A 13,241-nucleotide genomic window follows, 5' to 3' on the forward strand; every position below is an offset into this window, starting at 1 on the left:
AAAAGATTTCTTTATTTCTTCACGAGAGACACAGAGGCAGAGGCAGAGACACAGGCAGGGAGAGAAGCAGACTCCCTGTGGGGAGCCCAATGTGGAACTGGATCCTGGGACCCCAGGATCACGCCCTGGGCCGAAGGCAGACACTAAACCGCTGAGCCCTCTCCCCCGCAGGCGTCCCTCAGATACACTTCTTCCTGATGCAAGGAAACCCTGGTAGCTTGAGAGAGCCTTTTGAGACCATGAGGGAGGAGTTCTTGCCCATCTAACCATTAGGGGTTTCAAAGAGAGAGAAAATGAATGTGCGCTGGTGTAGACAGACTCAAAAAGGAAGTCAGTTTAGGGACCTTTATCTTATATTGCCTTTAATTAAAACCTTTCCCATTAAGCCTCTATAATGATGTGGAAATACATATGAGTATCTTATTGATTATTGTGGTTATTATCAATAGCAATAGCTTTTTATTAAGGACGTGTTTCATCAGACACTTTTACGTATATTATGTCTCGTCTTCACAAAATTTCTGCAAAGTTGATCTCATCTGTTTTATAGGTGGAGAGACTTAGAATCAGAGAAGTTAAGTAATATATGCAAAGTCACACCTCCAGCAGGTACCCAGATTTACTGGATTTCACAGTACCCTGTATGATCCTAAATAGAATTCTTTTTTTAGTAAGTAACATGTCCAAGCTGAAGCATGACCCTTTTATATTTCTTAATTGGCTTCTACATCTGCTGCACCCCTGAGTCAGAGCTCATCAGATAGAGCTGGATGTCTTTGGGCACCGTTGTTCACCACGAGGATGGCATACTGACATGTCGGATGACTTTGGGGCCAGGAAGAGGTGAAGGGCTGCTGCCCCTATTGTCAGTGGCCCAGACACTCTCTAAAACGGAGCTTATCGTGTTTGCTGAAGTGGTCTCAGCACCCAAGCAAACATGAGTGCGACTACTTAAGATAGTAATTTCATTTCCTTGCTTAAATTCTTTTTTTTTTTTTTGCAGACTTTGAATCTACCTCTTAGAAAATCTATATTATTCTATTAAATGACCGTTGAAAAAGTACTTTAATATACACAGTGAACGTTCTATCAATATTTCATGCCAAAAGTTTGTTACTCCCTTAAATCTAGCACTTGGAAAAATACATTTTGCACTAGATTAGTTCTCTCATGACTACAGAAAAAGAAAAGGTTTGAGATTCTTTCCTGACTTCCCCTAAAAGACAGTACTTCTCCATCTTTCTTTATGTTCTGCCTTTGAAGATAAAGCCACAGTTAGTACCAGGCAGTGTTATGGCTGGTGCTCCCCAGAGCTGTGTATCTGTGCTGTTGACCGAGGCCCTGGCTGTTGTTTGCTTAGATCTCACTGTGTGCCTCTGATCCTTTGAGGCTGGTGCTCATGGCCTCCCCCTGCCAACACCCCCTACACCCCTCCAACTCATACTGGGCTGAGAGTGCTGCTTTTTTATTAGCAGTTCTGAGCCAGGCTCTGGAGATTGTCCTTTTCTTGGCTCTTTAAATATATCATATGCCCTCCCTCCCCGTCATTCCTTTGCACCAGCTTAGCTCATCACTTGGCAGTTCTTTCATTGTCATCTGGTCATTTTTTTTTCTCTATATGGTCCACTCTGGTGAGTTTTCAGGGAGCATCACTAAAATATTTGCATATTGTGCACACCAGGAACCTTTAGCAGTCTATGGCTAAAGTAGAAAGGGCTGAAATGCAATTAAAAATATGGATTTTACTTAGTAATAGACGAGAAAATCATTTCAAAATGTAATGGGAAAATGTGATTCTTAGAGAGGTAGAGGATCATGGCCTCCTCGGCCTGTGGAGGACACAGAGCCGGAGGCCCCATTTGTGGCTGTTGAGGACATGAAATGAGAATAGTCTGGATTGAGGCATGTGAGAAGTGTAAACTACCAGATTTCAGAGACTTGATAGGAAGAATAATGTAAAATACCACATTAATAGTCTTATATTCATTCTATATTGACATGATAATCTTTTGGATAATGTAAAATTTATTAAAATTAATTTCATCTATTTCTTTTGCTCTTGTAATGGGGCTACTAGAAAAGGTATAATTACAGATATAGCTCACGTTTGGACAGCGTGGCTCTAGACGAGAGAAGTAGCACCGTCGAGCTGATGGTGTATCAGACCTGAGCTCCGTGCTTAAATATATGATCTCATTAAATGATGACAGCCCAGCCTGAAGCTGACTTAACTGCTCACGCGTTACAGAGGGAGGGGAGTGAGACTGGGACTCACTAGCTTGCCCAGGACAATGGCTGCTGGACCCTGAGCCAGACTTTCGAGTAGTGAGGTCACGAACTGGCTGCATGGCCAGCTTGTCTGGAGCTAAGACGTTACCCTTGTCTGCAGGTGCCTCATACGCATCTAACATGTGTGCTTGTGTCAGGGCCCTGCCTTGGTGCTGTGAGCTCTTTCTGGTAAAACAAACCGTAGAGGCCTTTCCTCAGCAGTGGGCTGCCTGGCACTGGTTTCATTGGGCCTTCAAGCGCTGGAAACCTAAGCGGTAGGCTGCCATCTGCTTGCCGTGGGCGGTGTGGGAGGGGCTGTATGGGACCTGGAAATGGACCTGCATCTGGGAGTAGCAATTGCTACCCGGTGAACAAGGCCCCTGCTAGAGGGCCTTCCATTTTTCATGAAGTGGCCATAAACCACTGGTTTGTGCCACCTGCAGTGGCAGCCCCTCCCTTCCCTTCACTCCTGAAGCTGAAGCCTCTGTAGTGACCTCCCTTGACGGACTCAGTGGTGATCTAGTCGACTCCAGCCTCATCTGACTTTAGAGTTGCCTCTTGCGGTCTCTTTCTCGATGTCATGGGTTTCGTGCTCTCTCCATGATAGTTTCTTTTTTATCTCTGCCTGAGCCCTGAATGTCCATGTTCCCCCTAGGAGGCCTCACTCTGCACTGGTGGCTTGTGACCTGGAGGTGGGGTTGAGAGGCTCTTAGACTCCTTTGAAAATTTAGTGAGAGCTTCAATCAGGAAAATGCACATAAACCGCATTTTGAATATAGTTTCACAATGTTCATTCTCCCTAAATCTTGTTCACAGATGCTGGGGTCCACAGACCCTAGGTTAAGGTCTCTGTAGCATCTCTGTGGGGCACCACTTTTACCTTTTGTGTTTGTTTTTTGAGAGACAGATGGTGAGTAGTGGCAGGGCAGTGAAGTGGGGTGTGGTGGGCAGAGGGAGAGGGTGAGAGAGAATACCAAGCAAGCAGTATGCTCAGTATGAAACCGGACCTGGGATTGATCCTATAACTATGACCCTAGGTCATGACCCAAGCCAAAATCAAGAGTCAGATGCCCAAGGGACCAAGCCACCCAGGCACCCCCTGCTTCTACCTTTTAGGGTTAAACACCACCTATATGCCAGCAATGCTCAAGCCCATACTTCCAAGCTCATCAGTGTCAGCTCAGTCCTCCTCACCACTGCCAGGCCTCTCATTCTCTGTTAAAAATCAGTGGCACTGTTTTTTCCCTTGTCACTGAAGCCGGAAACCTGGGAGCCACTCTGGTACTCTCCGATCTCACCACACATCCAGTCACTGAACCCTATAGATTGTAGTTCATCTGTTCCATCCCCTAGCGCTTTTTTCCTACCAAAGTGCTGGCCCATTAGGATGTGCCAGATATAAGCATTATATTTACGCTATTTCATTTAAACCTCACAAGAATCTGTGTATGGTAAATGTTGTCACCTTTCTTCCTACAAAGAAGGAAACAAACAGGGACGCCTGGGTGGCTCGGTGGTTGAGCGTCTGCCTTCGGCTCAGGACGTGATCCCAGGGTCCCAGGATCGAGTCCCACATTGGGCTCCCCATAGGGAGCCTGCTTCTCTCTCTGTCTATGTCTCTGCCTCTCTGTGTATCTCTCATGAATAAATAAATAGAATCTAAAAAAAGAGAAAGAAACAAACAAACAGAGAAAGTGATTTGTATGGGTCACTGGTAGAGTTAGGATTTGAACTCAGGTCCAGATCTACTCCATGTCTGTTCTGAACCACTGGTTCTGGCCCTGACTCTCAGTGTGGTTGTTTCGCTCCGTTTATCTTGTTCTGTGGTGGGCACCCATGTGTGGATGATAACCCATCTCCCCTTCCCATTCACCTGCCTGAGTCCTGAGCTGGTCTCCTCTCCTGACTCAAGTTCTCACTTGTCTGTAGTGCCACCTGCTTTCCTGGGCTATAGCCCAAGCACATGCAGCTTCTCCAGCATCCTTTCTGCACTTTGTCTCTAAAATAGGCATAAAAATTATTAGAAATTTTAAAGATGGACTTTAGTATTAGTAACTACAGGATTATGAACCCAGACTAACCCTGCAACCAATGGGGTAAGCAACAGTCCTCAGTCATTTTAGGAAGTCCCGAGGGGACTCTGCAAGCATGTAGGGCTGGGTCTCATCTTCTCCTGGCCCTTCTTCTCCTGCTCCTCAGGACCTGGAGGGCACGTGATGGTGACTGGAGCTTGCCTGTCACAGCCCTGTCTGCATTTGTGTCCTGGCATCCTTTTTGCTCTCAGAAGTGTTCAGTTTGGACAATGCATTATAAGGCTGCCTTAGACACTGGTTCTGCAGTCCTGCAGACAGGTTTTGAATTCTGGTTCCAATTTCACTAGCTCTGTGATCTTGGGCAAGTTAAATACCCTCTCTGGGCCTCCACTTCCTTCTTGTAAGATGGGGCTAGTAATAGCCTTGGGTGACACTCTAAATATTTAATGCCGACATGGTGTGGGCATCAGTCAGAGGGGACATGGCTGTAGTACTGGAGTCCTGGCGCTCATGTTTTGGTTTCTGTTTGTGGGGGTGGGGTCCCGAGAGGAGGGTCTGAGTGGGGGAGGCACATGAGAGGCTGCGAATTTAGGGAAGTGTATCATATTTGAACAACCTTGGTCCTGGTGGGTGCTGCGTCAGCCCCAGTGATAGTCTGTGTTTAATACATAAACTGGTCAGGAGGCCCCTAGTGTTGATGCTGTGGCTTCTGTTCACTCAGGTTTTGGTCTTCTGTGTGTAGGGACATGGTACATAATTCTCCTGTCTCTGTCTCTTGTCCTTGCCCGTCACTATGTTTGTCCTTCTGAGTTGGATCAGGTTGGAGTGGAGAGCAGCTGCTGACCCCCTGAATCACAGTCTTAGTTTGGGGAGAGCCCTGGGGGTTTTGCTGACCCACACCTGAGATGTGAACACCCACACTTCCAGTCTCTCCCTCCTGCACCCCTGCTGCACCTGCCATGTGGGCAGAGATTGGGCAGAGATCGGACATGAAGATGGTGTGAGCACACACCAGTGGAAGACTGGAGTAAGCCTGGCCGTTCCCTTGCCAAGAATGTGTTGCCCCGTTTTTATGTGATGTTTTACAGCATTGCCTAGTTGGAGATTTTATATGGTGAATGGGGTGTGGATGAGAGTCTGTGCAGCGGTCCTTTATACCGTGCAGAGCAGGACTGATCCACCGATCTAGAAAAGTTGGTTTTAGAAGTTCTCAAGAAGCTAGCAAATATGATGAGCACTGAAGGATGCAAACATAATTCAAGGAAGGACTGGCACAAACCTTATAATTAAATGGAAGTGCTATGAAAAGGTCCCTCCCTCACTGTTCCCTGATTAAAGAGTGCATCTAATTTCAAGGTGAAGTAGACAGAAAATCCAGACTGCAGTAAAATATAGTAAGATGTACTACCTGCCCCTTTAGGATCTCTTAAGTTTATCCCTTTACCTTCAGGAAATACCCTGGGGACAGAAATGTGGGTGTATGTATAGGAGTTTGCAGCTGTTGGCAGACAGGAGCTTTTCTCCTTGTCTTGTCAGCATCTGCTTCTTTACCTGTCCTCTGCACATTCATTCCCCTGGCCTCCTTGCTCTCTCCCCACCCCAAACCCCAAGTATAAAATGTGTCCCTGTTTCTTCTATTTATTTATTTAAGTATCTTTTTTAAAGATTTTATTTATTTATTCATGAGAGACACACACACAGAGAGAGAGAGAGAGAGAGAGGCAGAGACACAGGCAGAGGGAGAACCAGGCTCCATGCAGGGAGCCTGATGTGGGACTCCATCCGGGGTCTCCAAGATCACACCCTGGACTGAAGGTAGCGCTAAACCGCTGAGCCAGAGTCTGCCCTGTTTCTTCTATTTAAAGAAATCTTTCAACCCTCCATACCCCTAAGCGATGCATTATCTCATCATAGGCCTTTGTCTCATAGGCCTGTAGTATAGTGCCTGGCACATGGCAGATGCTCAGTAAATATTTGTTGAATGAATAACTGAGTCCTCTTTTACTTCCTTGCTAATAAACGTCCCCAGAGCACGTCTTGACAACTTCTACCTTTTACCATCCTTTCTGTCCTGCGTTTGTAGCCTGTCTCTGCCTGTCTCCCTAGAGATACTCTCCAAGGTCAGGGACTGCCCACGACCTCCTCAGGGCTCTCCATCCCCCTTTCTATGTCTCCCTTTTCCTCTCTTGGCTGCATGGCAGTGCATTCTCCCCAGGCAACTAGTTTAGGTCGTGTCTAGTAATCAGAAATCTTTTTCTCTCTCTCCCTTTTAATCCGGATGTTCTTTTGCTTACCTTTTTTTTTTTTAAATTATAATTTATTCATGAGAGACACAGAGAGAGGCAGGGACATAGGCACAGGGAGAAACAGGCTCCATGCAGGGAACCCGACATGGGACTCGATCCCGGGACTCCAGGATCACACCCTGGGCTGAAGGTGGTGCTAAACCACTGAGCCACCTGGGCTGCCCTTTTGCTTACATTTTGCCTCCTCAATGGAGTACATGCTCTTCCTAGGTTCTCACTAGGCTTCATTCCCTTTGCAATTACTTCTTCTGTGCCAGTGGCTTCCAACGATGATGGCTGTAAAGTAATTCCCAAATTCACACTGTCAGCTTAACGGTGTTTCTGAACTCCATAGTTCGGGCATCTACCGAAGCTCTCTGTGTAGATTATTTGTAAAGTTAAAAGTAATTTATTCTCCATTTCCAAAACAGCTCAAACAAATTTATTTTCCTCATGTCACTGTTTCTGCTTATTACCCCACCATCCTCCCAGTTAGTAAGTCTCACAATGTTGGCATCATCTTTGAGTCCTTCCTGATCCCTACTGACCTTTCCCTCATTCAGGCCCCTGGACCTCACTCCTGGTCTTCACCCCTGATCCCAAGTGTCCCCACTCGGCCACTGGACAGACACCTCCTACTTCCCAGACCCAGCCTCCATGCTGACGTGGTATGGTACTTCCTAGAACTCTTTGACCCTGGCACCATGTCACAGAGACAGCCATGGACTCTTCCCTGGCCACTTAATCAAGAACACAGAACTAATATTTTTGAGCTTTGATCATGTGACAGGCCCGGGAGGTGTGACTTACTACTTCTATTTTATCAGAGAGGGAGCTCAGGCTCAGTGAGAGAAGGTCACATAGCCATGGTCACATAAAGCCTTGTTAGAAACACTGGAATTTTAACACCACTTTCTGGCTTTATGCAGTGCGGGTCCTACGGTTAAATCATTGTGCCAGGTGGCCCTGTGCCCTGGGCTGGATCCTCCGCCCACGGCCAGGTGACATCTAAAGGTCTTTTCAGCTCTCCCTTAGACCTTGATCCCCTCTGGCCCTTCAGTGATTTCCTGCTCTGATCATCGATCATCTTTGTGTAGGTCACCAAACTGACACCTACTCTGTCTAAATTCTACATTCCTCCTCCAAAATGCAGTAGAAGAACTTTTTTCTTCTGTGTGCTTCCAAAGCGGTTTCTCCGTCTTGTGAGTCTTCACTGGACTTAAAGTCTGTTGCGGTTATAACATATATCCTTCAATGGTCCTTCAAACTGATCGGTTCTTCTCCTTAAGCATTCCTGTGGTGGCATCCTTTCCCTCGCCCCTTCCCCAGGTTGTGTTACTTTTATAATTAATTAAGTGTTCGATTTCTGTCTGCATCTAGAACAGGTTCCCTGAGGAAGGGCTGGACTGTCTCACTCATAAATGCTTACGCATGTCTACCTCAGTGCCTGGCACATAGTAGATATGCAATAAAATTCATTAAATAAATAATTTATTATTTATTTCATGAATAAATTCGCCTTGCTCTTTCTCTCACAGACTCTAGGTGACTTGCAGGAAAACAGCCACATCTGTTTGATCCCTGTATCGTCTGCAGCATTTAACTCATCTGCATTAAGCTCAGAGTTAGAAACTCAGTAAGTTTTTGTGCCTGAATGGGCCTCCCCCATCTTGGTACCAGACTGAGGGGACCAGAGCTCACACTCATTTTAGTATAATAACTTCTCCAGCCTCCTGTACGGTTTTAGGGAGCCGTGGGGAAGCCCTTGAAGCCCCCCACACTCTTTGCTCTCAGGCGACATTGAAGAGATCCTGAAGGTGAGGAACACTCAGAGCAGAGATTTATTGTCAGCGCCTTTCCATCCAGAGCCCTTGTTGCAGCATCCGGCTAAATCTGACAGTTCTCTTTTTCTTGCCTCCAAACAGTCATTTCTTTCTTCACCTTCACCGCCCTCCGACCATTCCCTTCCTTCTAAAATGTCAAGATTCTAGTCTTCTGGTCTTCGTTGGTGATCTTCTCTACTTTTAGTCGCTAAGTCCCCACCTCTCTTCACAGGCAATTCTGGGTCTCACCCCACCTCACCCGCAGGGCAGCATCTTCCTCCCCTGAGACTTATTCCCCCAGCCCGCAGCCTGCAGCACTCTCTGCAGAAGGTGTCCTGCTGTACTGAGCAAAACTGCAGGAATCTCTGGGTCCTTCCTCTCTGCCTTCCCTGGCCCTCTCCACCCTCCTTTCAGGGCGTCTTTCTCCTGCTGTAAGAGTTACTTAGGTGAAAGTTGAGAGATGGACATAGTAAAAAATATTAGTTGCCCTGAGAGACTGTAATAGAGGGAGTTTTATGAGGTATAACAGTTTTCTAGAGTTAACAAATCATTTGGCATTTCCTCAAACAGAGCCACAGCCAGCCAGGGCCCATCCCCATGAGGGCACACTTGGGATCCATCTTCCCTTCATAGCTGGTGCCTTTTTCACTGTTTCTCCACTTGAGAGAACAGAGTGAGGTCAGCTTCCTTCTGAATGATACATTTGACTCCTCCTATAGTGAGGCTTCTGTCTTGCCTCCCCACTGCCCCAGTGTCCTATTTAGAATTTTATTGTACCATGGAGAGTCTTCATTGCACTGAGAAGGGTGGAAAGTGCCCAAATAAAGAGCACATCTGAGTTTGAGCAGCCTGCTTCTTGAATGTATACTGAGGCCACAGTAGGAAGTAGGTCAATAATTCACTGGACAGTAGATGCTTTAATTGGAAACCTACTAGATATGTGAAGATGAGACACAATCCTAGTGTGGATTTCTCACCTATAAGTCTAGCCTTGCCTGTGTCATCAGGGGCCCTCTTACGCATACTCAATGCCACCGGCCAGTTTAGAGTCCTTATGGCCCAGGGATCTTGACTACAACATGGACCATAATGACTTTGGTAGGTCTGCTTGGGGGCTTTTAGATTTAGGGACGGCACCTATTGGTCTCTCCTGGGTGTGCTCCCCATAGCCCAGGTTTCAGGGAGCATGACCTGTGTGGCCACATCTCAGGAGTCCAGGAACTAAAATGTAATACAACCCCTGAGACCAATTGTAAACAAAGGTCATTTAAGTAGCTTCACCAAGTATCACACTACCAGTAGTATTATCTTCTCACAAGCTGGTGTGAACCTCCAAGTAAACAATAGCAGGGTGACAGTAGCACTTAACCTCTCGTGAACTCCTATTATGTGGCAGGCACTGGAGGCAACAGCTGGCATGTCTGGCCTGCCCGCTCCCCATGGCGGTCCTGCATTGTACACAGTCGTAATCCCATTTTGCAGACGTGGGAATTGAGGCTTAGGGAGATTAAATAATTTGTCCAAGTCACACAGCGAGTAAGTGGCAGGGCTAGGATTTAAACTAAAGCCAGTCTATTTCTAAAATGGAAGAACCAAACCTGGGAGCAGCTATGTACTTCTAAGGTTCCAGAAGATTCTCAGACCTTAGAGGTTCTGATACCTGATGTGAGCATATACAGTGCATGCCTTCTCACCATTTCGCCTTCTTTGGTTACAAAATGGGCACGCTCAAAAACCATATTCATATTTTATTCATTTATTTTAAAGATTTTGTTTATTTATTCATGAGACACACACAGAGAGAGAGAGGCAGAGGAAGAAGTAGGTTCCCTGCAGAGAGCCCCATGCAGGACTCGATCTCAGGATCCTGGGGTCACGCCCTGAGCCCAAGGCAGATACTCAACTGCTGAGCCACCCAGGTGCCCCCATATTCATATTTTAAAACAAACATTGCTACAGCTGCTACCCATGGCTCCCACCTCCATTGCTCCCTGGGAATGCTGCTCGTTCTTGAGGAGACTGGAAGTGCTTTGTCTCATCTAATATATTTTTTTTTTCCTGAAAGACCCTAAATACTTTAACTATGGCAAACATAATAACCCATGACTAAAGATACTTGTCCAATCCAAATTTTGTTTTGCTTGCAGAGAATGGCAAATCTGTTCATTGGAAACTGGGAGCCGATAAGGAAGTCTGGGTGTGGGTGATGGGTGAACACCATCTGGATAAACCCTACGATGTGCTCTGCAATGAAATCATTGCTGAGAGGGCCCAGCTGAAAGCAGAGCGGGAAGCAGAAGAGCTCAGGTACGAGATCTGCAAACCAGTGAGAGGCTGGCCACATATAAAATCATACAAAGGGGGGGAAGGGAATAAAAAAATAAAATAAATCATACAAAGATCCCTCTTCTTCCCAGGATCTGCAGGGTGAGTAGAGTGGGGCCTGAGAGTCACAAAAGTAACTTTAAATCCCTCTGGCAAGTTTCTTTATACTTTTCATGGTTCCCTTCATTCCCACAATGTGATCACATTAGCCGTTTTACCTCCTCACTTGTCATCCCAGTTTTGATCTGGATGTGGTTCCCCCATGATCAACTGGCTTCACTAGAATCATGCTGGAGCACTACAGGCTGGCACAGCTGAGCATCGGAATATAAGTGAGAGGTGCAACATTGTTCAAGCTTTGGGCCTTCAAACAAGATTGGTTAGAGAGGGCAGGCCTCTGGGTGCTTGCATGTGCCAGGTGGTAGGGATTCAAAGGTGAACGACAAGCTACCAGTCTAGGAGAAGAAACAGGCCAGTACACGATTAACTTCAGTCAGGACGGGCTGTGATTCATGCTACAACTAAGTTATAAACAGAGCATGAACTGAGCTCATTATTCCAAACCACAAAAGAAGTGAAATCTGAATTGAACCTTGAAAGATAAGTAGAGTTTTCCAGCTGCAGAATGTCAGGAAGGAGATGGCAGGCAGAGGACATGATGAAGACCCCTAGTTTTGAATGTGTATGGTTCTTTGAGTGACAATGAGTTCTTCCAAGTGTTTGGGGGTATACATGAGCAAGTAGCAGGAGACAGAGGGCTGTGCTCTGAAGTGCCTTGGAAGCCAGATTTAGGACTTTGGACCTTATTCTGTGGACGGTGGAGGTGTTTGAATAAGGGAGTGACGTGATCAACCAGAGATATAGGATAACTCAGCTGGTAGTGGTGAGGCAGATGATAGATCGATCCCCTCTGCTAGGGGCCAAGGTGACTCCTGTGAAGCCTCTTATCCCTTGAGTATTGACAGCCCTATCTGAGCTTATGAGCTAGACAGCAGACATATGGACCTCAGTTCAGGTCCCGAGGGTTAGTGATGCTGCCCATCAATTCCTATAACTAAAACTATAAATGGGCATACAGAGATAAAGTAGTTATGTGCTGCTCATCATAGGAAGGCAGGGTGCTCTAGCAGTCTAGCTTCTGAACAGGAGTTGGGCAGACCTGGGTTCAAATCCTGGCTGTGCCACTATGTGGTCTTGCATAAATAATACAATTATTTTGAGCCTCGTGCAATCAAGCAAGGATAACACAACCCCTTCCTTATAGGGTTATTATGAGGATTAATTAATGCCTTTTCTTTTTTAAAGGTTTTATTTATTTATTAGAGAGAGCACTCACACAAGCAGGAGGAGGGAGAGAGACAAGCAGACACTGCACTGAGCAGGGAGCCCGAAGCAGGTCTTGATCTCATGACTCTGAGGTCATGACCTGAGTCAGAATCAAGAGTCAGACACTTAACCAATTGAGCCACCCAGGTGCTCCTAAATTAATGTCTTTAAATACTAGCAAAGGGCTTAACATATTATAAGCACTTAGTAAATGGTAGCTGTTAGTGTTTTTTACATAGTTTGAATGTAGGCATCTGCTTTGGAAAAGCTGTCTGTGTTGGAGAATGTTTTTTATAATTCCACATTTGTTTCTCTTCAGAAAAACTCAGTCCAAAGAATTTGCCAATAGCTTGAAAATGAAATCACAATATTATGATCTGCAAGCACCAGATACCCAGGAGACTCACAGTATCTGTAAGAAAGCTGCAGAAGAAGAGGAGCTGGGGAAAGGCTCTCGACCATCACCATCCCTTGAAGAAGACAAAATCCCAGTGAGTCTTTCATATGTGTAAACATGAGAATTTCATAACCAGAGGAGTTAGAGATATTGGGACACTGAGATGAATGTAGCTGAACAACAGGATCTCAAACATTTCTTGGAAGAATCCCTCCCAACTTGAAGGTCCTGGTGTTCATTTCATTTTGGGGAATTTGGCTCACCTGCTACTTCACACCCCCTTTTTTCATGAGACTGAAGGCATAAAGAAAGAACTCTAGGAATAAAGTTTTACATTTTAAGATATTTTCAGGGTTTATTTTTCCCCGATATATTGTCTTCTATAACGGAGGTGGGCAACTTTTTTGTATGTGTGAAGGGACAGATGGTAAATACTTGAGGCTCCGTAGACTATATGGTCTGTCACAACTACCCAAGTGAATAGGTGAGGCTCTGTTGTGGTAAAACCTTACTCACCAAGACAGGGCCAGGTTGGCACCCAGGCTGACTGACCCCAGGCCCAGGACGCTGGCATTTTTGTGATGTTTGGCTTCATAGATTCTGCCTGTGACTGTGGGGACCATTATTTCCTCAACACAATAGAACTTTACAATCAGAGTTGGTGTGAATTCTCTTGTGTTTCAGTTGGTTTAAAGAGCTCAGACATCATTTGCTGCTTAGATTATAGTTTGGAAGAACAGTAAAACTATATTAATGAAGTACCTTCTTCTGCCAGGAATTTAAG

General features: G+C 45.8%; 1 protein-coding gene across 7 annotated transcripts in view; it reads left to right on the forward strand.

The window, feature by feature from the left end:
• SH2D4A (SH2 domain containing 4A) overlaps nt 1-13,241 on the forward strand; it is a 73,162-nt gene that overhangs the window by 6,256 nt on the left and 53,665 nt on the right. For all 7 annotated transcript variants that reach the window (XM_072763318.1, XM_072763314.1, XM_072763319.1 and 4 more), the window contains 2 exons: nt 10,557-10,716; nt 12,380-12,551. In XM_072763318.1, the coding sequence (XP_072619419.1) occupies nt 10,557-10,716; nt 12,380-12,551 (332 nt within the window). The remainder of the gene's footprint in view (nt 1-10,556; nt 10,717-12,379; nt 12,552-13,241) is intronic.

Source organism: Vulpes vulpes, chromosome 7, assembly GCF_048418805.1.
Source record: "Vulpes vulpes isolate BD-2025 chromosome 7, VulVul3, whole genome shotgun sequence".
Taxonomy (NCBI): domain Eukaryota; kingdom Metazoa; phylum Chordata; class Mammalia; order Carnivora; family Canidae; genus Vulpes; species Vulpes vulpes.